General features: G+C 32.2%; 1 protein-coding gene across 1 annotated transcript; it reads left to right on the top strand.

The window, feature by feature from the left end:
* Positions 1-7,430: 7,430 nt before the first annotated feature.
* LOC116015825 lies at positions 7,431-13,447 on the top strand. Its single transcript, XM_031255991.1, has 7 exons — positions 7,431-7,625; positions 9,199-9,380; positions 9,543-9,618; positions 10,606-10,652; positions 12,357-12,395; positions 12,543-12,640; positions 13,143-13,447. Exons 1-7 carry the CDS (start codon positions 7,431-7,433, stop codon positions 13,445-13,447), a joined length of 942 nt encoding a protein of 313 aa, XP_031111851.1.
* Positions 13,448-25,027: the final 11,580 nt, after the last annotated feature.

A 25,027-nucleotide genomic window follows, 5' to 3' on the forward strand; every position in this document is an offset into this window, starting at 1 on the left:
CATGAACTCGGGTGGTAGGGTATTGACTTTTTGAGCTACAAGAGAAAGTACAGGTTGGTCCTTAATGAAAGGTCATAGGAATCCGGGTGGTGGGGTATTGACTTTTTGAGCTACAAGAGAAAGTACAGGTTGTCCTTAATGAAAGGTCACATGAACCCGGGTGGTGGGGTATTGACTTTTTGAGCTACAAGAGAAAGTACAAGTTGTCCATCCCGAAAACATGTAAGGGATGTGCATTCACTTCTAGATATAAATCGTATAAAAAAATACACTTGATTGTGTTGTGGTGTGCACCGAAAGACCAAAGTTTGAAATAATTATCAAAATGTTTTTTTCCTTGCTTTAGAGACTAATTATTTTTGTCCTTTGCTTTAAAGCCACTAATTGTTTTTGTCTTTAGCTTTAAAGCCATTAAGTTTTTTAGATCCATCGCCTATAGAATTGGCTTCCAGTCTTGTGAGAGAACCTATACTTAGGAGAGAAGTAATGAAATACATAGATTTAGTAAAACATTCACCACCACCATCATCATCATAATAATAGTTGTTATGCATGCAGAGGTTACGTTGCTGAAATGAAGAAAAAGATCCCAGAATTGTGCTCACCATTTGCGCCAATGCCAACGAAGGAAAAAAGTCCACCAGAGAAATCAGCAGCTAGCGAAAACGAAATTGTTTTAAAGAAAGCACGAGTGTTAGATTGATTTCGTGATATAGCATGCATGACTAGATTTTGGAATAATTTTAGAGTAGAGAGTGGTGGTGGTGGCCGAAAAAGTGGGAGAATGGGGGGTTAAATAAGTGGAGAGAGGGGGAAAAGGGAGAAGAAGGGTTGACCACATTTTGAAAAATTGAAAAGGTGTTGGGAATGGAAAAAAGGTGATGTGAAGGGATTACTAGGAAGAGGAAAAGGTAATGGGATGTGATGGGTGTGACTTGGGGAATTTTCTATGCTTTTATAGGGAAGAGATGTACATTTTTTGGGGTTCTACCATATTTTGATGGCATTCTACCTTATCTAGAAGTCTATTAAGAGACTTGGTAGGGAGAAGCAGTTTATTTGTGATAAGATCATATGTTACGTGCGCTCGGAGACTCACCCGGGACGCCCGCCCGGTTGTACGGTGTTTCACACGAGGGTTGTAATAAATACATGTGAACGTACGAAGACTGGTCAGAGTGTCTACTCTCCTTCGCTGACGACTTCTCGCAGCTCGGAGAGTGGGCGACTGATGATGGATATATTAGAAATGGGCCAAGTCGACCAGGAGGAGCAGGATAAGTCGGGGAGATTGCATGTCTGGGACTCGAGGTTGAACCCTGTGCTTGACCCGGGCTAACTCATTTAGCACCTCGGCCCTAGGCCTCGACTAAGAGGCCTCGACCCAAAGCTTCGGCTAACTTGTTGCATAGAGTCAACACAATCATCCCTATCCACAATCAATCATCAAACAAGCATTATCTAATCCTAGGTTTAAGAATTTAGAACTCAAGGGAGATTATGCAAGACTAATTGATTCAAATCCTCCAAAGATCTAGCTACTCATAACGAAAATTGAAATAAAAAAGCAATTGAACTAACAAAGCAATAGATTCAAATCAACAAAAGAAATTGAAATGCAAGAATAGAAAATGAAACTTAGCTTGAAATTGAAGTAGAATCCTTGAGTAACTTTGTTCAATACAATCTTGCAATGTAATTTCTTCTCTAAATCTAGCTATGGAACATGATCTTGGAGTGGAATTGAGCTATGTAATGGAGAGACTTTTAGAGCTAAAACCTAGAGAGAGAAATTTTTTCCTGAAATTGGTTCCATCCCCTCTTTTAAAAGTTGAAAACCGCCACTTACGCCCAATGGACGCCAGGTTGGACGCGTGTCCAATGGCGCGTCCAACTCGTGCTTCGCGGAATTCTTTGCGATTTCTGAGGGAGGATGTTTGGACGCCACCTTGGACGCGCGTCCATGGGCGCGTCCAAGGCATGCTTCGCGGAATGCCTTGAAATCTTCCGCGGGTGGCTATTTGGACGCTACCTTGGACGCGCGTCCAAGGTAGGCTTCGCATACTGCATTGGCGATTTAGTGGGGGAATATTTGGACGCCTGGTTGGACGCGCGTCCAAGGCTAACTTCCCTTCTTCTATTGCTTGGTGAACCGCACTTGCGTCCAATGCGGCTTTGCTTTCTCCCCCAACTTTGTCTTCATGAATTCTTCTCCAAACTATCGCCATTTTCCCTCTCTACGCACTTTTTACCTACAAAACAATTCGTACAGTGTGGAACGGGGTGCTACAACAATATAAAGTATTCTGAGGCACATTAGGACTAAATCACTCATAAAAGCCACGAATTACGCACTAAATGATCCAAGAATAACCTTATAAAAATGGCACCTTTTGCACTAATCACCCGCCCGGTTGTACGGTGTTTCACACGAGGGTTGTAAATACATGTGAACGTACGAAGACGGGTCAGAGTGTCTACTCTCCTTCGCTGACGACTTCTCGCAGCTCGGAGAGTGGCGATTGATGATGGATATATTAGAAACGGGCCAAGTCGACCAAGAGGAGCAGGATAAGGGTCGCGAGAGGGTTTGGGACCCGAGGTTGAGCCCCGTGCTTGACTGTGGCTAACTCATTTAGCACCTCGGCCCTAGGCCTCGACTAAGAGGCCTCGACCCAAAGCTTCGGCTGAGAGACCTCGGCCTAAGGCCTTGGCTAAGGGGCCTCGCTGGGAGGCGTCGGCCCAAGGCCTCGGGTGAGAGGGCTGGGGTGGTTGGGGCCACGGGCTCGGTCGCGATGCGGGCACGGTCAAATCGGATCTATAACCGTGCCCCCGTCTTAGAGGGGCGGTTAGGAGGTTTGGAAGGTATAAATAGGCGTGTTATTGTGTCGTTAAGACATATTCTCTATTCTTTGTCCTAAACTATACTTGTAATAGCCTTACATCGTCTTGTAATAGCTTATTGATTACGATTTAATACAATACTTGGTCCCTGTGACATTGTCACATTCATTTCGCTTATTATTCCTGGTTCGTTCGTATTATCATTCATTTAACGAGTTTATTAGTCCGGATCCCCGGGTTAATTAAATCTATCAACTATATATGATAAATCTTTGTATTTGGTCAAAATTGAAAAATAATTTTGGAATTTCACTAAATGTATGTTATTGTACTAAAATTCTTTTAATTTAATTCTTTATAAACACTGTTCATTTATCTCATATTTTATGTTTTCTATTTTTTAAATATATTTTATAAAAAAAAAAGAAAATTGATTTGAATTGCAAGAGTTAATTTGAATATCCTGACGAAATATGTAGAGATTTAAAGATATTATGTAAAAGAATCAAACTCTAGATCTTTTACGAAGATATGAAAATCTAATGGAATTAGAATTTGGAAAAATTGCATGTTTCAGAAGATGTACAAAAGTTTGTAGAAATGATGCTCCAATGTTAGAAGAGGTTTACTCCTAGAAAAGGTTGAAAATCGCTATTTTCTAATTTGGAAAACATATTCAGTAACACCAATATAATTATCTACATTCATTACCAAATTCAAATATTCAAGAACATATACAAAATTATGATTTTTGTATCAAATATTCAAATATTTTTGGATTTTTTTTTAAATTTAAGTGGAGCCTATACAATTTTTTAATTTCTAGTCTAGAATATTTGAAAATTTAACATTCTATATCAGGGTCATGTATGTTGCTATATGCACCTAGTCTATGATATATAACCAATGATATATGATGAGATAAAGTCGTGTGAGTAATCACAACATTATTTTCGACTTTGCTGTTAATAATAACAGGTGTATATGCCAACCCAAATTGGCTTGTAGCAAGCAAAGACGGCTTCTTTGTGGGTCCCTATTATTTGTTCTAACTTGGTCTACCGCGTGACAATTCAAGTTACCTGCAAAGAGTTTAACTCACTTAACATGTGAAACCTGTAGAGCATGCTTCTTTTGAATAGAAAGTTTAACAAGCTTTTTAGTGCTTATGCGAATATTACTACTCCACGTCCTTCCCAACCTTAAGTCACATTTTCAAGTATGCAAAGGGAAATTTTAGGTAAACGTATAGGAAAAAGAGCATTTGAAGTAAGTATTCTAAGTTCTAACACTTCAATTGATATACATTTTCTATATTTGAATTTGTGATTGTGATAACATGTTTAATGTTTTAAATTTTAATTTCTAACTAATGTAGGCAATTAAAAAGTATGATAGTCGAACTGTTAAGACTATTGGAAAGTCAGAATTGGAAATTTATTTGGAGGAGCCAAAACTTGAATATGCATACTATGCGGATTTGAATATCTTGGATTATTGGAAAGAACGTATGCATAGATATCCTGCACTTGCATTGATGACATGAGATGTTTTGGCTATCCCAATTACTATTGTTGCATCAGAGTCGGCATTCTCTATTAGTGATCGTGTGCTCACCAAGTACAAGAGTTGTACTTTGCCTGAAAAAATCCAAGCTTTTATTTGCACAAGAAATTGGTTACATGGTTATGCTATAGGTAAGTTACTAGCTAAGTTATTATGCTTGTTTACAAAATAATGAAATATTGAATTACATTTTAGTTAGTTGATATTTTGGTGTATTGTAAATTTGTAATTTCATTTTTATCTATCTTTTGTGTTGAATTTTTATGTAGATACTGAAGAAAGTTCAAGTTCAACATCAAATTTGTCTTGTGAAGATTCAAATGTTGTAAATCTTGATGATGACAATGATGAAAATGAAGAGGATGAAGAAGATGTGAATGTTGGAATGTTTGAATGATGTACTGGATTTATGAACTTATGTAGTTAATTAGTTATGTCTTCTTTGAATGCTTGATTTAATGGTTTATGAACTTATTTAGTATGGACTGTTTGGATTTTGGACTTTATGACTAATTTGTGTTATTTACTTATTTTTAATGATTTGTGAACTTTTTACAACTATATATAATATGTTTAATATATTTTAATATTTAAATATTTGTTTTTTGATTTATTAGATAAGTGCCTAAAAAGGTAACAAACTAAGAATTAGTGATTAACATAAGTACATAGCCACATTAGAGTTGATAACCAAAAAAAAAAAGAAAAAAAAAACGGGCTTTGGCTGGCCCCCGCGGGCCTAAGGGGGGCGGGGGGCCCCTACTTAGGCCCACTTTTAGGCGGGCTTTGGCGGGGTGGGGCCTGCCAGCCCGCATTGACAGCTCTAGAAACCTGTAAAGCATGCTTCTTTGCGAGTCCAAATTAATTTATTCTAACTTGCTCTACCGTGTGGCAATTCAAGACTAACCTACAGAGTTTAACTCACCTAACATGTGAAACCTATAAAGCATGCTTCTTTGCTAGTCCAAAATCATTTGTTCTAACTTGCTCTACCGCGTGACAATTCAAGACTAACCTACGGAGTTTAACTCACTTAACATGTGAAACCTGTAAAGCATGTTTCTTTGCGGATCCAAAATAATTTGTTCTAACTTGCTCTACCACGTGAAAATTCAAGACTAACCTACCGAGTTTAACTCAGATAACATGTGAAACCTGTAAAGCATGCTTCTTTGCGTGTCCAAAATAATTTGTTCTAACTTGATCTTCCGCGTGACAATTTAAGACTAACCTACATAATTTAACTCACCTTATATGTGAAACCTATAAAACATGCTTCTTTGCAAGTCCTAATATTTGTTCTAATTTGCTTTATCGTGGAAGGTTCAAAACTAGGCCACGAAATTTTTAACATGTTCTCCTAGTTTTTATTCATGGGGAGAATGCTTTATGGTCAGTTCGCAATCTTTGAACATCCAGTCTCAACATGCTTGAACAATCGTCCCATAGGGTCCATGCCAAAAAAGTATTAATATCTTTAATTAAAATCTTTAACTAATTACTGAGATATAAAAAATGTTAAAGAATTACTTAATTCAATCTTTATTAACTAACCATTTTAGTTATACCGTTCTTAATTCAATCTTTATTAACTAACCGTTTTAGTTATACCGTTCAATGAATCTAAGTAGAATTACTGAATTAATTAACCCAATCACTGCACAGTATAATTTTGTTTACGAATTTGAAATTCTAATATTTCTCATGTATGCATTTCATACTCAATATAGAAATATCTCATACTCTTAAATTAATTTTGCAATACATTTATCATGCAAGTGCAATATAAGAAAAAAAAAATATTTATCAATGTATTAAATAAATACTATATATGATAAATCTTTGTATTTGGTCAAAATTGAAAAATAATTTTGGAATTTCACTAAATGTATGTTATTGTACTTAAAATTCTTTTTATTTTTTATAAACACTAGGAATTTACCTCATATTTTATGTTTTCTATTTTTAAATATATTCTATAAAAAGAAAATTGATTTCAATTGCAAGATCAGAGTTAATTTGAACATCCAGACGAAATATGTAGAGATTTAAAAATATTATGTAGGAGAGTCAGTCTCTAGATCTTTTACAGAAGATATGAAAATCTAATATAATTAAAACTTGAAAAAATTGCATGTTTCATATTCAAAAGTTAATAGAAATGATGTTGCAATGTTAGAATAGGTTCACTCCTAGAAGAAGTTGAAAATCTTTATTTTTTAATTTGGAAAACATATTCAGTAACACCAATATAATTATCTTCATTCATTACCAAATTCAAAAATTCAAGAACATATACAAAATTATGAAATTAATCATAAATTCAAATTTTTAAGTGATTTTTTAGATCAAATATTCAAATATTTTTGGATTTTTTTTATTTAAGTGGAGTCTATACAATTTTTTAATTTCTAGTCTAGAATATTTAAAATTTTAACAATCTCTATCAAGGCCATGTATGTTGCTGTATGCACCTAGTCTATGATATATAACTAATGATATATGATGAAATAAACTTATGAGTAAGCGCAACATTTTGTTTAGCTTTGCTTTAGTAATAATAGTTGTTTATGACAGCGCAAATTGGCTTGTAGCACGCAAAGACTTCTTTGTGGCCCCAAATTATTTTTCCGAACCTGCTTTTCAGAAGACTGGCCTGCATAATTGAACTAACCTTAACATATAAAACTTGTAAAGCGTGCCTCTTTGTGGGTCCCAAATAAATTATTTTAGCTTGCTTTACAGCAAAACCAGCGCCAATGTACCCCTAGTTTTACTCCTTCCGCTTCCGTTTTTCGATCACCCCCTTTTATAAGAGTTCCATTCTACTACTCGACGCCCAGTCCTCTACTCACGTCGCTGCTTGGCTGCTTTTGCCTTTGCCCTCATCGGCTACCCAAGGTAACAGTATTAGATTTGTTTTTGATTTATGGACTGTTAGATTTGTTTTTGAATCATGCGATCTCCATATCTCATGACTTTTGCGATTAAAATTTGTGCATTTTTAAAAGATCAGAGCAATGTCGGCGGCGAACATCGTTGGGAAGTCGAAGAAGGAGCTGTACGACATCATGTGTGAGATGAAGAAGCTGATGGAACAGAACGAGGAACAAGCTAGGCAAATTCTCATTGAAAACCCTACCTTGGCCAGAGATCTGTTTAAGGCACAAATAATGCTTGGGATGGTGCAGCCAACACAGCCATCACCATCTCATGTTAATCAGTCTGCTCCAGCAGGACCAAATGAGAAAGCAGCACCATAGCCAACCTCCATTATCAATGTCATCTTCGATTGCTCCTTCATAAAAATAAATATATTTTGAAAACTTTTCAATTATAATATCATATATATTTGTATGGTATTAATATTCATAAATTGATTGTGTGATATGATAGTTTGCTTTGGTCGAATGGCTCAACTGCTCAAGCATATTTTTACACTTTACGTTTTCACATTTTCAAAATGGTAATGAAAACACACTTTTTTTTTGTTTTTTTTTTTTGTTTTTAAATATTGAAGGACTTGGAAAGCATTAAATGAGATTACATCCAAAACTAATTATTACATGTACGTTAAAGTAAATATAATAATTACATATGTTACACTTCTAGACATGACAAATTCGCACCGAGTCAACTATTATACCAAACTAATTATTGCATATACGTTACAACTTATAAAGTCGAAAACACATTCCGCACTGTCTTATTCCAGTTCATCACACAAAGTTTTCTAATGCGATTTATTTATCTTGTGTGGTTTGCAGACTAGTACGCATGACTGCATGAGTGGGAGTGCATATCTTCATTCTTCAAGTAGTGGTTGTGCTTTCCATCATTACAAAAAAAAAAAAAAAAAAAAAAAAAAACCCTTAGTTGAGAATGTATTTACTAAACACACTTTAATAATTTTTTATCATATTACATCGTCACAAAAAAAAAAAACCCTTGGTTTGCAGAAATTATTTTAATTAAAATTTTCATCATATTAAGTTTATTATTAATATATAAAATTTATATATTTATAAATTACATTAGAAGTACTATTAAATAAAAAAATCAAATTAAAAACATTTTAAAAATACTACAACGGCTCAAACGGCTCTGTTTATTTTGATTTCAACTCTTTGCCTTCCTCTGCTCACACGGCTCTGTTGTATGACTTGAGGGGCTTCTCGACTCCGAGACTTATTTCTTAATAAAGTTTTCATTTTGCGGAAAAAAAAATTTCTTAATTTTACTTATTGTTTAGGATAATTTTTTTTAATGAAACCTCGCTCTAAATTACCAATAAAAAGTATGTTGCTTGAAGTTTTTATGATAAAAAACTTGTAGATCTGCGAATTAAGTATTGATAGAGTTGAATATAAATGATCATAATTGTTTGGCCCTTTGAATAAATTTTTTTCCTTTATTTTATATATCCGAAATAAAATTTGTAACATGTTTGTTTAATCCGTTAATTAAAAACTTAATTAAATGCAATTGACATCCTTAAAAATGTGTTTGAAAGATTTCAAATTTGTTTTAAAAAACAAATCCACAAAAAAAAAAATTGTTGCTATTTTTGTCAAGAGTCTTTTTTTAAGCAAAAATTTTATTGCTGGAAACGCTTATGGGCAGAAAAACCCCGAAGATCATACAAAAGAGTAGAACGAACCGTATCCGGCACCAAATCAAAAGAAAGAATTTTATTGTCAAGAATCTAGTTTACAAGAATAAAAATTTTTAAGCAGTAATTTTATTGTTTTTCCTTTTATCAATGATTTCAATACCCTATGATAATAGAAAGATGGAGACACAATTGAGTGTTTTACTCTTGGAGATTTGTGGGATTGCTATGAGGAATGGAGTGTATATGGCGTTGGCGTTCCTGTTATTCTAAATAGTGGTGAAAGTGTTACACAATACTATGTGCCGTACTTATTTGCCATACAAATCTACACCAACAAACCACAACAAACTTCTGGGTAAGATTTTTTGTTTAATTCTTACTCAATCTTAGAATCATTACTCTAAAAGTATATCAAGTTAATTTTATGAGGACTAGCTCTAGTATCTACTTGAACTACATTTCTTATACATACTATTAATATTTATGTTGTCACACCCCTTATGTTTTAATTCCCTAGAAACCAAAAAGAGAATGAAGGTGTTGCCAGTATTGAGGGGAGAAAAAAGACGAGTCCTCAAACAATGAGAGGGATGGCATTTCCATAGAGAGAAACAAGGATTGTTTTGATAAGCCTTCTTCAGAGGTAGAACAACATGGGCATCTCTACTTTTAGTTTTGTGATACACTATCTCCATATTGGAGAATTCCATTCATAGAAAAGGTATTAATGGTTATGGTGATGAAAATAATATAATAGTTACATGTTTGATAACACACCTTATCAAAAATTTTTTTATTTCCTCTATATCATATAAGTCTTTTGGTAGGAATTTTTAGGTTGAAGATGAACTTAGCATTATGATTTCGTAGAGCCTAATTTTTAGAATTCTAGTATTTTAAAATTGATATTAGTTATTTCAAACTGATATATGAGGAGTTAGTAGTATTCAAAAAAAAAAAAACTGATAAATGAGACCTTTGCTACCTTGTAAAAAATGTTTCAAAAAAAAAATTACATGTTTAATTTGATAGCACCTTATGAATTTTTATTTATTTATTTATTATTATTTTTATATCGTGTAAGTCTTTTGGTAAGACTTTTTAGGTTGATGATGAAGTTAGGATTATGATTTTCTAGAGCCTAATATTTGGAATTCTGGTAAATTTAAATTGTTAATTACTCCAAATTAATTATTTCAATTTGATATATGAGACATGTGGAACGGGGAGATAAGCAATGGGAACATATGTTGCTCTATAGAAAGAATTACTAGTGACAATCACTTGTCCCACATTTGTTAGAGATACGAGTTGTTAATGTGTTTTTTTATTATCCCATTCTCTACGTTTAACTTGTGTTACACTTGTATGTATATTAATATACGTTCTATGATGAAAATCAATAATTCCATGTGGAAAGCATAATAATTTGGTTGATGTCAAAAACTAGTTTGATTATTAAGAGTTCAAATTTTAAATCTTAAATGAGTTATAATTCTCATTTTTGTATTATTTTATTTGAATATATCTAATAGTGAAACCAATAAATATACTCAAAATTCTTATTGTGTTGGCTTTAGATTGCTGAACTTGCAGAAGTGCATCCTGGGCTCATGACATTCAAAAGAGTTTTTTCCCAAAATGGTACCTCGACTATTGCTCATTCTCAATTTTGCATTTCGACTTTCAATTGCACCTAATATGGTCCCTCGACTTTCAAAAACTCACCCAATTTGGTCCTCCGTTACATATTCCGTCAAATCAGTGTTAAAATGGAGGGCATTTTCGTCCATTTACCTATTATTAGCCTAATAAACATTGAGAACTAGTTGAGGGACCATTTTGAGAATAGTCAAGGGACCATTTTGGGAAAAACTATTTTATTTATTTCATTTTTGTTTATTTTCATTTTTTAGACTCTATAAAATTAGAATTTCTATACATTTTTTTCTTACAAATATAAATAGTTAAAATCGCGCAATCCAACCTCAAAATTTTTGACTTTCTTTACAGACTTTTCCCCTCTAAATATACAAACTATTCCTATGAAGTTTTACAATAAGTTCCGTAAATTTCATAAATAGTCATATACTTTTTTTTATTTTTTTTTTATTTTTTTATGTTCATAGACAATCAATCACTATGTATCACATTAAATATTACTTTTACCATTGAAAATAATATATTTTTTTCAAGCATAGACACCCAAAGAGTGTAAAATGTAGGGAAAATATTGGACCGAAAGGCCCAAAGAGTGTAAAATGTAGGGAAAATATTGGACCGAAAGGTAAATTTTTCTAGTAAACTTCTGAAAATATTGGACCGAAAGGTAAATTTTTCTAGTAAACTTCTTAGGTGAGCCGAAAAGTAAAATCTCGTCAATGTTTCCTGCAATATTTTCCGTATTTGATTTTGAAATAATTATTAAATTTTATATTAATTTACATTATTTAAGATATTATATGATATCTTTTATATGTTTTCCTCTTCTTATTTTTTTATTGATTACTAATTATTAAGGCAAGTATAATTTATTTTGTAATGTGGACACATTATTTTTAACAATTTTGATTTAATTAAATTATACCTTAATTATAAAAATCCTTCCTAATAATTTTAGTATGTTACACGGGACACAATAATTATTATAAATAATGTTTAATAATTGTCAATTTGTATTCAACAATAAAATTTATAGTTAATTTTTAAGTCAATCATAAAATCTTTTGTGCTGTGGGCACATTATTTTTAATTATTTGAGTTTAATAATATTATATCTTATTTATAAAAAAATTCAAAGTAATATATTTAGTACTACAGATGTGACTAAGAATTATTTTAATCGGTGCTTAAAAAATGAGTATTTATGAAATTTACGAAACTTATTGTAAATCTGCATAGGAATAGTTTGTATATTTAGATAGAGGGAAAAAGTCTGTAAAAAAGTTAAAAATTTTTATGATAGATTGCATGATTTTAACTATTTATATTTGTAAGAAAAAAATGTATAGAAATTCTAATTTTATAGAGTCTAAAAAATGAAAATAAACAAAAATGAAATAAATAAAATAGTTTTTCCCAAAATGGTCCCTTGACTATTCTCAAAATGGTCCCTCAACTATTTCTCAATGTTTATTAGGTTAACAATAGGTAAATGGACGAAAATGTCCTCCATTTTAAGACTGATTTGACGGAATATGTTACGGAGGACCAAATTGGGTGAGTTTTTGAAAGTCGAGGGACCACACTAGGTGCAATTGAAAGTCGAAATGCAAAATTGAGAATGAGCAATAGTCGATGGACCATTTTGGGAAAAAACTCCATTCAAAACTACTGACTTGTCCCCGGCAAGTTGGATTTCAGTTGCTTGGTATGTATATACAATTATATTATATTGTTAAATTCATTAAACTCAATATATAAATATCTAATAGAATTGCATCATTGATTTGACATATTGTATAGTAATATGTTATCATTGGCTAATTTGTATATACTATATATTCTATTTAATTAGGTACCCTATTTATCAAATTCCAACAAAGGAAAATCACAAGGATCGTCTGTCAACTTGCTTCCTTACCTATCATGCTCTCTCATCATCATCTATTCGAGGTACGAAATATTGTGAAAATTTAATTACACATATATTAGGATCAAACGCTTATTACAACTAGTCTAATATTTTTGAGACCTTGGGTGTTGGACTTGGCCTCTACCGACCTCCGCCTAACAATTCCCCTCATCCAAGCTTCCAACACCCACAAGTGACCTGGCTCTAATACAGAACAAGTGCTTACCACTTATGCCAAAAGCTATAACTAGTAGAGAAAACGTAACTTTATTTCCTTGTACCGCCACACATTTTTGAGACGCTGGGTGATGGACTTGGACTTTACCGGCCTCCACCCAACAATCCCCCAGCCACCGGGTGCTAGAGTTGGCCTTTACCGGCATCTGCCCAAAAACATATATAAATATTGACAAACTAAATAAGAATTATCTATCTATCCTTTACAATTTAATTTCATTGAAAATTTGAATAGTTTCCTTTAAATATATTTAAGGTGATTTTATAATTAAAGTGCTTAATTTTTATTTTGCGGTACAAATACAGGTGGAGTGAAGCTGGACAAGGATGGGGATAAGAAAGGGAAGAAAGTTTTGGAAATGGTGAAAGGAAAAGAAGGAAACAACAATATTAAAAAGAGTACTGGGGATGTTCTTTATCCATATCCATTTGGGTTGGCTACATATAGATTGGATGATGAGATTTGGATAAATGGAAATACTTTTGATGACTATGAGAGAATTATTGACCTCTACAATGCCGCAGAGTGTTGGTTGAAGCGACTCAACGTTTGGCATCATGACTTTAACTTCTTTACTTCAAAATTAAGCCTCCAAGGACTCTCCATATAATTTCCCATCATGCTTATTATCTTTGAAGTGGTTTGAAGCGATATATGTTGAAGCTAATTAAGTGACTCATCAAGAAATGTTGTAAGCTATGTGTTATGATGCTTTTAAAACTTATTTACTATATATCTTGGTAAATGTATGTTTCCTTTTAGGATTGTTGTAATGAATTCCTTTGTTACCTCAAGCAGTGCTTGTTCCTTGTGCTAATTTGTGAGAGTGAGAGTATGTTTTATATCCCATCAAATGGGAGTTTATGTGTTTATAAATTATTGAGTGTATTTTTTCTTTATAGGTTCTCATCACCTCCGTCCCAACTTAAGTAACACTGCGCAAACTCTTGTGGAGTTAATTTGGAAATGTGGGATTAATTGTATCGTTGTTGCCCACCCTTTGAAAAGGGGTTTGGACTTCTTTATCAAGCACCAGGTAGTTACTCCGGAGTCCGGACTCTTCTCGTATCAAACGACACTCAAGTCAAGACCCTAACTCTACCACAAAAATTAGCTCATGAGTGGAGCTGAGATTTGGCACCAACTTAAGTACCACTTCACAATCTCTTGTGAAACCGATGTAGGATTGTATCATTTCTTACATCTGCAGTAAATAAACACTTAAGAATACATACTTTAGCGACAAATTATCAATTACAAAATTTACAAGAAAATTCTCCGCAAAACAAGTTGTGAATTTTGAAGCATCTTCTTGTATCTATAAGTTAAATATTGAAGCTCATACACTCATCATCTCAATTCTCAATAAACCATTTATTTTCAACATCTTCAGCAGCCACGAAGCAATGAATTGAACTTTAACTTTAGCAAGTCAGAAAACGGTTGCATTTATGGCCATATAAAGCTAGCATTTGTTCGGTGGGGCTTGCTGCTTCTTAAATCACTTGAGGCATAACAACTTCGTCGTTTTACTTAAAATTATGTGATAAAACCCCATATTAAACAATTCCCTTTGAATTTAATTACGATGATATATAACAATATAATAACAAAAAATGACAACACAATAATATAGTTTTATTTTATTTGTATTATTGTTCTCGTTCTTGTTAAGGTCGATGTCCTCTGAATTTATCTTAGGATTTATTCGTGAGATGGGTCAGGTGTATAAGGAATTGTAATACTTATACTAAAAAATGTAATACTAATAAGCTACGAATAAAATGTTTGTTACTAGGAAAAGTGTAATATTTATGAGAAAAATGTAGTATAATACTTTTACATTTTGTTGACAAGTAGTGTTTGTTACTTAGAGAAAATGTAATATTTATGAGGAAAAATGTAATACTTTTAAATCAAAATGTAAAAGTATTACATTTTTCTTCAAAATTATTATACTTTTCTATATAAGTAATAAACATTTTATTCCTTATTAGTATTATAATATATTTTGTACAAATTAATTTTATTTGTACAAAATATTAAAAAAGGGGGGAAAATGTTATCGAGGAAATGAGAAGCATGGCTGATTCTTTTGTGATTTCTTGGCAACAGGCTTATCTGCCAACACCAGTACTAGGGAGTGCGACGCATGGTTTGCAACCCATTATTGCATGGACTCCGCCACCCTCTAATATGTTGAAATGTAATATTGACACAGTTGTTCATGCTGAGGCAGTGGGTTTTGGCGCTATAATTAGGAGTCATGATGGGTCATTTGTTGCTGCACACAGTGGTCGCTTAAACTGTCCGCTCGATCCTTACTCCATTGAATCAATGGCACTGAAGGAAGCTCTATCCTCGATCAAGAGTCGGAATTTTAATAATATTATAATAGAGTCTGACTATTTAAATTTTTGCTCAAGTTTCAATTCTGTTAGTCATGATTTTTCGTATGTTGGTATGGTAGTTCAACAATGTCGTGAACTTGCTATTGACATCGGGAATGTTGTTGTTCGCCATGTCAAAAGGTCAGCGAATCATGTAACTCATGTGCTTGCGCAAACGACTGGTTCTTCCTGTGTCCTTGGTTTTTGGGATGTTTCCCCTCCTGATTGTATTTGGTGTTTTTGTGACAATTTAATATAAGGTTTGATGCTTTGATTTTCAAAAAAAAAAAAAAAAACAACAATTTCTGAAAGTACATAATATTTTTTTGTTTTTTTAAAAGAAAAAAGATTTTGTTTTGAGTACTACGGACCTGTAAAGCATGTTTCTTTGCGGATCCAAAATAATTTGTTCTAACTTGCTCTACCGCGTGACAATTCAAGACTAACCTACCGAGTTTAACTCAAATAACATGTGAAACCTGTAAAGCACGCTTCGTTGCGAGTCCAAAATAATTTGTTCTAACTTGATCTTCCGCTTGACAATTCAAGACTAACCTACATAATTTAACTCACCTTACATGTGAAACCTATAAAGCATGCTTCTTTGCAAGTCCTAAATAATTTGTTCTAATTTGCTTTACCGTGGAAGGTTCAAAACTAGGCCACGAAATTTTTAACATGTTCTCCTAGTTTTATTCATGGGGAGAATGTTTTATGGTCAGTTCCCAATCTTTGAACATCCAGTCTCAAAATGCTTGAACAATCGTCCCATAGGGTCCATGCCAAAAAAGTATTAATATCTTTAACTAATTACTGAGATATCAAAAATGTTAAAGAATTACTTAATTCAATCTTTATTAACTAACCGTTTTAGTTATACCGTTCAATGAATCTAAGTAGAATTACTGAATTAATTAACCCAATCACTGCACAGTATAATTTTGTTTAAGAATTTGAAATTCTAATATTTCTCATGTATGCATTTCATACTCAATATAGAAATATCTCATACTCTTAAATTAATTTTGCAATACATTTATCATGCAAGTGCAATATAAGAAAAAAAAAAGTATTTATCAATGTATTAAATAAATACTATATATGATAAATCTTTGTATTTGGTCAAAATTGAAAAATAATTTTGGAATTTCACTAATGTTATTGTACTTAAAATTCTTTTAATTTTTTTATAAACACTGTGAATTTACCTCATATTTTATGTTTTCTATTTTTAAATATATTCTATAAACAGAAAATTGATTTGAATTGCAAGATCAGAGTTAATTTGAACATCCAGACGAAATATGTAGAGATTTAAAGATATTATGTAGGAGACTAAGTCTCTAGATCTTTTACAGAAGATATGAAAATCTAATATAATTAAAACTTGAAAAAATTGCATGTTTCAAAAAATATACAAAAGTTAATAGAAATGATGTTCCAATGTTAAAATAGGGTCACTCCTAGAAGAAGTTGAAAATCTTTATTTTCTAATTTGGAAAACATATTCAGTAACACCAATATAATTATCTACATTCATTACCAAATTCAAAAGTTCAAGAACATATACAAAATTATGAAATTAATCATAAATTCAAATTATTGAGTGATTTTTTAGATCAAATATTCAAATATTTTTGGATTTTTTTTATTTAAGTGGAGTCTATACAATTTTTTAATTTCTAGTCTAGAATATTTAAAATTTTAACAATCTCTATCAAGGCCATGTATGTTGCTATATGCACCTAGTCTATGATATATAACTAATGATATATGATGAAATAAACTTATGAGTAAGCAAAACATTTTGTTTAGCTTGGCTTTAGTAATAATAGTTGTTTAGGACCGCGCAAATTGGCTTGTAGCACGCAAAGACGGCTTCTTTGTGGGCCCCAAATTATTTGTCCGAACTTGCTTTTCAGCGTGACGATTCAAGACTGGCTTGCATAATTGAACTAACCTTAACATACAAAACTTGTAAAGCGTGCCCCTTTGTGGGTCCCAAATAAATTATTCTATCTTGCTTTACAACAAAACCAGCGCCAATGTACCCCTAGTTTTACTCCTTCTGCTTCCGTTTTTCGATCACCCCCCTTTATAAGAGTTCTATTCTACTACTCGACACCCAGTCCTCTACTCACGTCTCTGCTTGGCTGCTTTTGCCTTTGCCCTCATCGGCTACCCAAGGTAACAGTACATTAGTATCTGGTTCTTGTTTCTTTTTTTTTTAGGTTAAAATTTTTAAGCAAGAGAATTAATTACCTTACAAATTGGATTCATTTTTGGTGTTCTGTAATTTTTATGTGATAACAAATTTAAAAAACAAATCTTTTCTTTTCATGCTAATGGTGTTGATATATTTAATCGTTTGAGTAGTTTATTGTGTTTCAAACTATTTTAGATTGATGTACTATTAGATTTGTTTTTGAATCAAGCATATTTCTCCATATCTCATAACTTTTGCGATTAAAATTTGTGCATTTTGAAAAGATCAGAGCAATTGATAGGTCTCTGTGTTTCACAGGGAAAGAAAAATGGAACATTAGCCTGTACCAATTTGGCCAAGAATTACTCCCCAAAGTACACTTTGTAGGACATTCAATTCTATATATTTGTTTTCTTATTAGAATATTAGAGAAGTAGCACGGGTTTGCTAAAACTCCCTTTGGTCAAGGTTTCACCCTAACTTTAGCATTGATTATTTTGAAAACTTTTCAATTATAATATTTATAAATTGACTGTGTGATATGATAGTTTGCTTTGGTCGAATGGCTCAACTGCTCAAGTATATATATATATTATTTTTTATCTATTTTAAGAAATGCTGTGTAGAATTCATGATTTAGTGGAAAGTCAGAAAAGAAATTTTTTTTTTTGGGTATTTGGCCGATAAGCTATATTAACATACCTGTTTACCCCTTGAGTTCAATGTTTGCAATTTTGAGTTATTTAATGAATCACTATTGTATTTTTTATATTATATTTTTTAATAATTGAAACTTTTCCCATTCAAAATTGTATAATTTGGTTTTTTCTTGGAAACTTTTATTGACGATTTTTTTTATTTGAATAATTTGAAATTATACAGATATTTATCATCAAACAACTGCCATGGATAAAAGACGTCAATTCAAAAATTTTGCTTTCACTCATTCGAAAGACTCCAAGGTTAAACCGTTCACCATAAGGTATGCATTTTCACACACACACACAAACACACACACACACACACACATATATATATATATATATATGCCAAGCACCTTGTGTTCAGATGGCACCTCTGTGGCTCTCATTGAAGAAATGTCAGAGGAGTCCCGTGGTGGGGTATTGACTTTTTAGGCTACAAGAGAAAGTACATCATGTCTATCCCAAAAACATGTAAGGGATGTGCATTCACTTCTAGATATAAATCATATAATAAAATACACTTGATAGTGTTGTGGTGTGCACCCAAAGTTTGAAATAATTATCAAAATATTATAATAATTTTTCCTTCTTTGAAATAATATTTTTGTCCTTTGCTTTAAAGCCATTAAGTTTTTTAGATCCGTCGTCGATACAATTGGCTTCCAGTCTTGTGAGAGAACCTATGCTTAGGAGAGAAGTAATCAATTACGTAGATTTAGTAAAAGGGAAAATGGTACTTTTTTCCCATATGTTATGTGCATATAGCACTTTCTCCCTATGTTATTAAAGTGGTAGTTTCCCCCCTCAGTTATTTTAAAAGTGGTAGCTTTTCCCCCTGTAATGTTAAATTGACATTTTTACCCTTAAAATAATTATTTCATTTATGTTTATTCTCCAACCAAGTATTACTAATATGTATGGAAGATCATGGTTCGATACGAACCTAATCGAACACTGTAGCAATTGAACTTAAATAGTATGGACGGTTACGGTTACGATTCAGAACCGAAAAAATAAAATAAAATAATTGTTGAATTTAGACTATTTTTAAATAAGAAATAAAATTAAAAATAAATAAATAAATAAGTTTTGATTGGGGGTTCAAAATCGAAATTAATTGGAATTGAACCATACCGATTTATCAAAATAAGTGTTTGATCATTTTCACTATATATGACTGTGGTTCAGTTCCAGTTCACTGTTCAACAATTATTTAATTTTATTTTTTCGGTTCTGAATCGTAACCAGAACCGTCCATACTATTTCGGTATGATTGCTACACTGTTTGGTTAGGTTCGAACCGAATCGTGATCATCCATACATATAAGTAATAATTTGTTGGAGAAGAAAAATAAATGAAATAATTATTTTTAAGGGTAAAAATGCAAATTTAACATTTCAGGTAGAAAAATAACCACTTTAATAACATAGGGGGAAAAAGTGTCATTTTCCCTTTAGTAAAACATTCAGTTGTTACATAATTAATACGTAGTATATTTCTTAATGATGATGAATTGATGACGACAATGATTATCATTATTATTATTATTATTATTATTATTATTATTATTGTTATTGTTATTGTTATTGTTATTATTATTATTATTATTATTATTATGCATGCAGAGGTTACGTTGCCGAAATGAAGAAAAAGAACCCAGAATTGTGTTCACCATTTGCGCCAATGCCAACGAAGGAGAAAAATCCAGTTGATGAGAAGCAACCTACTCCACCAGAGAAATCAGCAGCCAGCGAAAATGAAATTGTTTTAAAGAAAGCATGAGTGTTAGATTGATTTGGTGATATAGTATGCATGACTATATTTTGGGAATAATTTTCAAATAAAGTCCCTTATGGACTACATACATTATTCCATTATTATATTATATTTGACATTAATGCATGGGATTGAAGGAAATAATTGCATGACATTAAATTGCCTCAATAGATGATTGGTATATAGTGCCTTTTATTGTGTGCACCTTGTTATAGCATTGTGTGTATTATGTATTTATTTGATGTGTGTGCATTGTAAACTTGGAACGTATGCATTATATTACATATGCGTGTGCATTTATTTGTGGTGTGGGTTGAACCTAATGATGTGTTCGTGCAGTAGACAGGTATGTGAAACAATTGGCGTTTTTTATACATGTTTTTATTACTGGTAGTGGTGGTGCATGATGTGTGTGTGCGCATTTCAATGTGAACATGTATACAATGCAACGTATATGCGTGGCATGTGTGTACTATAGTACATATGCGTACGTGTGTATTTGTTTGTGTTGTGGTTTGCACCTAATGATGTTTTTGTGCACTATATGTTAATCGATTGCGGATTTAATTCTATCATGTAGTTTAATTTTTATGATGTAAACTTTGGATCATATTCCTTGAATTGTCCACGAGGGTTAAGGAAAAGAAACTTGATTTCTTTAAGTTTTTTTTATCATAATGGTTGTAATGAATCTTATTGAATTAAAACTTTAGCGCACATGCAAGTTTTATGTCACTTGATTCTTCAACTCATTTGATAAATTGTTTCATCATAAAATAAAAATTTTCAGTTGAATCTAATTGAGTAAGACTTAAGCCCACAGACAAGTTTTATGTCACTAGGTTCTTCTGACTATTTGGTAATTGAGATAAAATATTATCATAAGGATTTCTTAATTGGATTTAATAGAATTAAAACTTTAGCCCATAAGCAAGTTTTATGTCAATAAATCCTCAACCCATTAGATAATAAATTTATCACAATTTCTTAGAATTTGTAAATTTAGTTCAATTATAAATTCTAAGTTTCATGGTTTGCATTGGCAAACTATGTATGCAGTTACTTTTCAAAATTTAGCCACTTGGACTAACTATAGTAAGTGAGGTGATATGATATACTTATTTTGAATTCCAAGAATAAAATGTATCTTTTGAGCCAAATTCTAACTTGGTTTTGAAAGGTGTATTTTTATTGTTTTTTTAGTACGTCCAACTATGGTGGAGAATTATATCTTCATTATTTAGTTGAACTTTTATTGGAACCAAATATTGATTATTTAGTATGCCCAACTAATGGTGAGGAATTATATCTTCATTTATTAGTTGGTCAAATCAATTATGAGTATGTATATCATTAATTTTGCTAAAAAAACAGTGGAGTGATCATTTAGAAAAAGATCATTAAGATGCTCCACTGAAGATATGGATTTAATAATTGTCTTCATACATCCCAATGCAAATTGGATTGTATGTCAAACAATAAGTCCAAAAGATTCCACAAGTATTAATCTTTAATTTGTTCATATAAATTCATAAGTTCAAATTATTGGACATTTAGTTGTGCAACATGTTTATGAAAATGTTGTAACAATATTAAAGAATTTATTAGAACAAAATCATTTAACTTGTGGTGTATTGTTATTCTTTAGCGTTTAATAGAGTATTTAGTTTCTTTAAAATTGATCCTGGGCCATTTTGATAAGGCTAAAAAAAAATTTGAGAGACATGAAAGTATGAATCATAAATGTTTAGTTAATTTTAAAGTGGATATTGTGATTATTTGGGAAGTTATGGTGTATGTTAAGATTCCAAATTTATGGACTTAGAGTTTTTTTGTTTATTCTCTAAGTTATTGGAATGGTTTTGTGACTTAACTATCTTTTGGCTATTTTAATGAGTGGGAGTGACAAACGTGTCAACTCCAAGCTCAAAGCTGTCAGAGGTAGTGTTTAAGTTCAGTTATAAAGAAGTCATGGAATACAGTTAGTATTATGCTAACATGAAGAAATATCCACTTAAGGCATGCTTTTAAGGATTTTAGAGATCATATAGTATACTTTTGTACAAATATTTTAGATGATTTCTTTTCTTCAGTTGTGCACATAATATATTTTGAGAACCAACCCTTAAGTTACCGAGAATAAACATTGAGTTTGTTCATGAGTTGCCTAAGTTGGAGAATTAAAATGCATGTGACCATAATGGATATTACTCTGTAAAATAGAGGACTTATCACTATGATTCGTGTGTTTTGTTCTTTGACGAGGGTTGTGCTAGTACTTGCACCAAGTGGGAGAATGTAAGATTTTTCCTAATATATATATATATATATATATATATATATATATATATATATATATATATATATATATATATATATATATTAGGGCCTTAATTAAGTGGTGCAAGTTGACTACGCTTATTAAGTGGTTTGGTTGGACTAAATAACTACTAGTTGTTATTCAATCCGACTCTACGCCTATATAAGCCAGTATTAATGGGATACAGGATAAGCATTGTATAGCACATACAGTTCACGGTACTCATACTGCTCAGTAGACAACATTACACCATCAAATATGGCTAACGGTCTACCATTCAAGAGGCATCACATCAACTGTGGCTGGAGATCAACACTGCTTCCGCTTTCGCTATTACGAGGTTAGGTTTCTCGTAAACTACTTTGTATGGTTAGAATATTTATATCTAACATTTTGGTCCTTATTTTCCCTGGTGGTGGTGGTGGATGCATGATGTGTATGTCTGCATTTTAATATGAACGCGTGCACAATGCAATGTATAAGTGTGGCATGTATGCACAACAACACATATGTGTATGCATTTGTTTGCGGTGTGGTTTGTATTTAATTATATATAGTAGAGTTCAAGTGTGGCCGCGCCATAACGTACAGTCAGTGCAGCCACACCACTAGGTATACAAATATACACCACCCAAATTTAGAAAATGAACAACACAAATATGCACCACTAGGTATGCATCATCAAAAAACACACCACAAGGTATGCAAATATACACCACACAGTGTTCGAAAATGGACAATTAGGGACATGGGAGTTATGGTGCATTATTTTGGGTGTATTGTATATTTTTTGGTGTTTTTGAGCATTTTCAATGTTGTGCATTTTTCTAACACTAGTGGTGTATTTTGTTAACACTAGTGGTCTAGATTGACATAAGTTAAAATGATATTGTAGATTGATATTGAAAATGTATTGATTTTTAGATAGATATGAATAACTTAAAAAATTATTGATATCGTTAATCAATATGTTGAATCAATTCATAAGATGCCAATCAATAATGAAAAAGAATTACTTAAATAAATCTTTATTAACTAACCATTTTGGTTAAACCGTCCAATGAATCGAAATACAATTACGTAGTATTAAATTAACCAAACAAGATCATTTTTTTAATTCATTTGTGTGAGAATTTGAAATTTTAGTATTTATTTTCTATGCATTTAATACTCAAGAGAAAAATATTTCATAGTCTTAAATTTGCCATACATTTATTATGCAAGGGCAGAATAAGTAAAAAATATATCTCTTAATCATTTTATTAAATATATACTATATATGGGAAATCTTCATATTTGGTGAAAATTGAAAACCAATTTTGGAATTTGAATAAATGTATATGATATTGTAATAAATATTCTTCTCGTTTTTATAAATGTTGTGCATTTACCTTCTGTTTTCCATTTTCTTTTTCTTTATTCCATTCTCTAATTTTTATTTTCGAGTTTGGAAAACATATTCAGTAACACTAATTATATACATTCATTTCCGAATTCAAAATTTCAAGAACATATACAAAATTATGAATTTAATCACAAATTTAAAATTTTGAGTGATTTTTTAGATCAAATATTCAAATTATTTTTGAATTTGTTTGTTTTAAGTGGAACCTGTACAATTTTAAAATTCTAGCCTTGAATATTTGAAATTTTAACATCCAATATCAAGGTCATGTATGTTGCTATATGCACCTAATCTATGATATAACTAATGATATATGATGAGATCAACTCGTGAGTAACGACAACATTTTGTTCAGCTTTGCATTTAATAATAACAGTTGTATGTATATGCCAGCGCAAATCGGCTTGTAGCATGCAAAGACGGTTTCTTTGAAGACCCAAATTATTTGTTCTAACTTGCTCTACCGCGTGACGATTTAAGACAAACCTACAAAGTTTAACTTACCTTAACATGTGAAACCTGTAAAGCATGCTTCTTTGCGGGACAAAATAATTTTTTTCTAACTTGCTTTACCGTGGAAAGTTCAAAACCAGCCCACAGAATTTTTAACATGTACCCCTAGTTTTACTCCTTTAGCTTCCGTTCTTCGATCACTCCCCTCAATAAGAGTTTCATTCTACAACCAGATGCCTAGACCTCTACTCACGTCACTGCTTGACTGCTTCTGCCTTTTTCATCATCGGCTACCCAAGTGATGGGTGTAGTTTTCGCGGTGGATGGAAAGAAATAGATGTTAAAACGAAAAGAAGTTCCCGAGTATCGTTCTCAAAGGACGGCAAGGAGGGAATTTGAGCGGTAAGGGGATTAAGCACAAGAGTGTTTAGTGTTTGAAAGCTAACCCAAGCATAGTAAGGAATGTGCACGAAACATAATGCAAATAAGGAACAAAACGTTGGAAACAAACAATTGGAAAGGAGGATTTGGACCTTGCAACTCATATAGGTATCCTTGATTTCCTAAGATATTAGGCTAGCAACACTTAGATTATGAAAATGAGATAAGGTCACCAACACCACCGCCACTCTCGTGGTCAATGGACTCACTCCTTAGACCGTAATGTCATCCTTGTGATCACTAGGCTAGGAGAGGCATTTTGTCAAACACGTTATGTGCCTCTTATCTTCCACTTCTCCCTTTTCTCAGAGGTGAGAGGGAAATGTGCTAGGCTAGGCTAAGGAGTAACTCTACTCTCGTAGATGAGACTCCTTCTCCAAACACCTCTCATATAGGTTGATCACCCCTACACAAGAGTCAAAGTGGATCACCACTCACACAATCAAACTCATAATCAAGCAATTGCAAAACCTAATTGATCAATTCAAAGCTCA

Source organism: Ipomoea triloba, chromosome 4 (assembly GCF_003576645.1).
Source record: "Ipomoea triloba cultivar NCNSP0323 chromosome 4, ASM357664v1".
In the NCBI taxonomy this organism is placed as follows: domain Eukaryota; kingdom Viridiplantae; phylum Streptophyta; class Magnoliopsida; order Solanales; family Convolvulaceae; genus Ipomoea; species Ipomoea triloba.

Excerpts from the sequence above, each read along its gene's own strand:
- LOC116015825 (XM_031255991.1), top strand. The coding sequence starts at position 7,431 with ATGTCGGCGGCGAACATCGTTGGGAAGTCGAAGAAGGAGCTGTACGAC. Across the intron at positions 9,381-9,542 it reads AAACCACAACAAACTTCTGG|AAACCAAAAAGAGAATGAAG; the intron begins GTAAGATTTTTT and ends TTAATTCCCTAG. Across the intron at positions 12,396-12,542 it reads AGTTGGATTTCAGTTGCTTG|GTACCCTATTTATCAAATTC; the intron begins GTATGTATATAC and ends CTATTTAATTAG.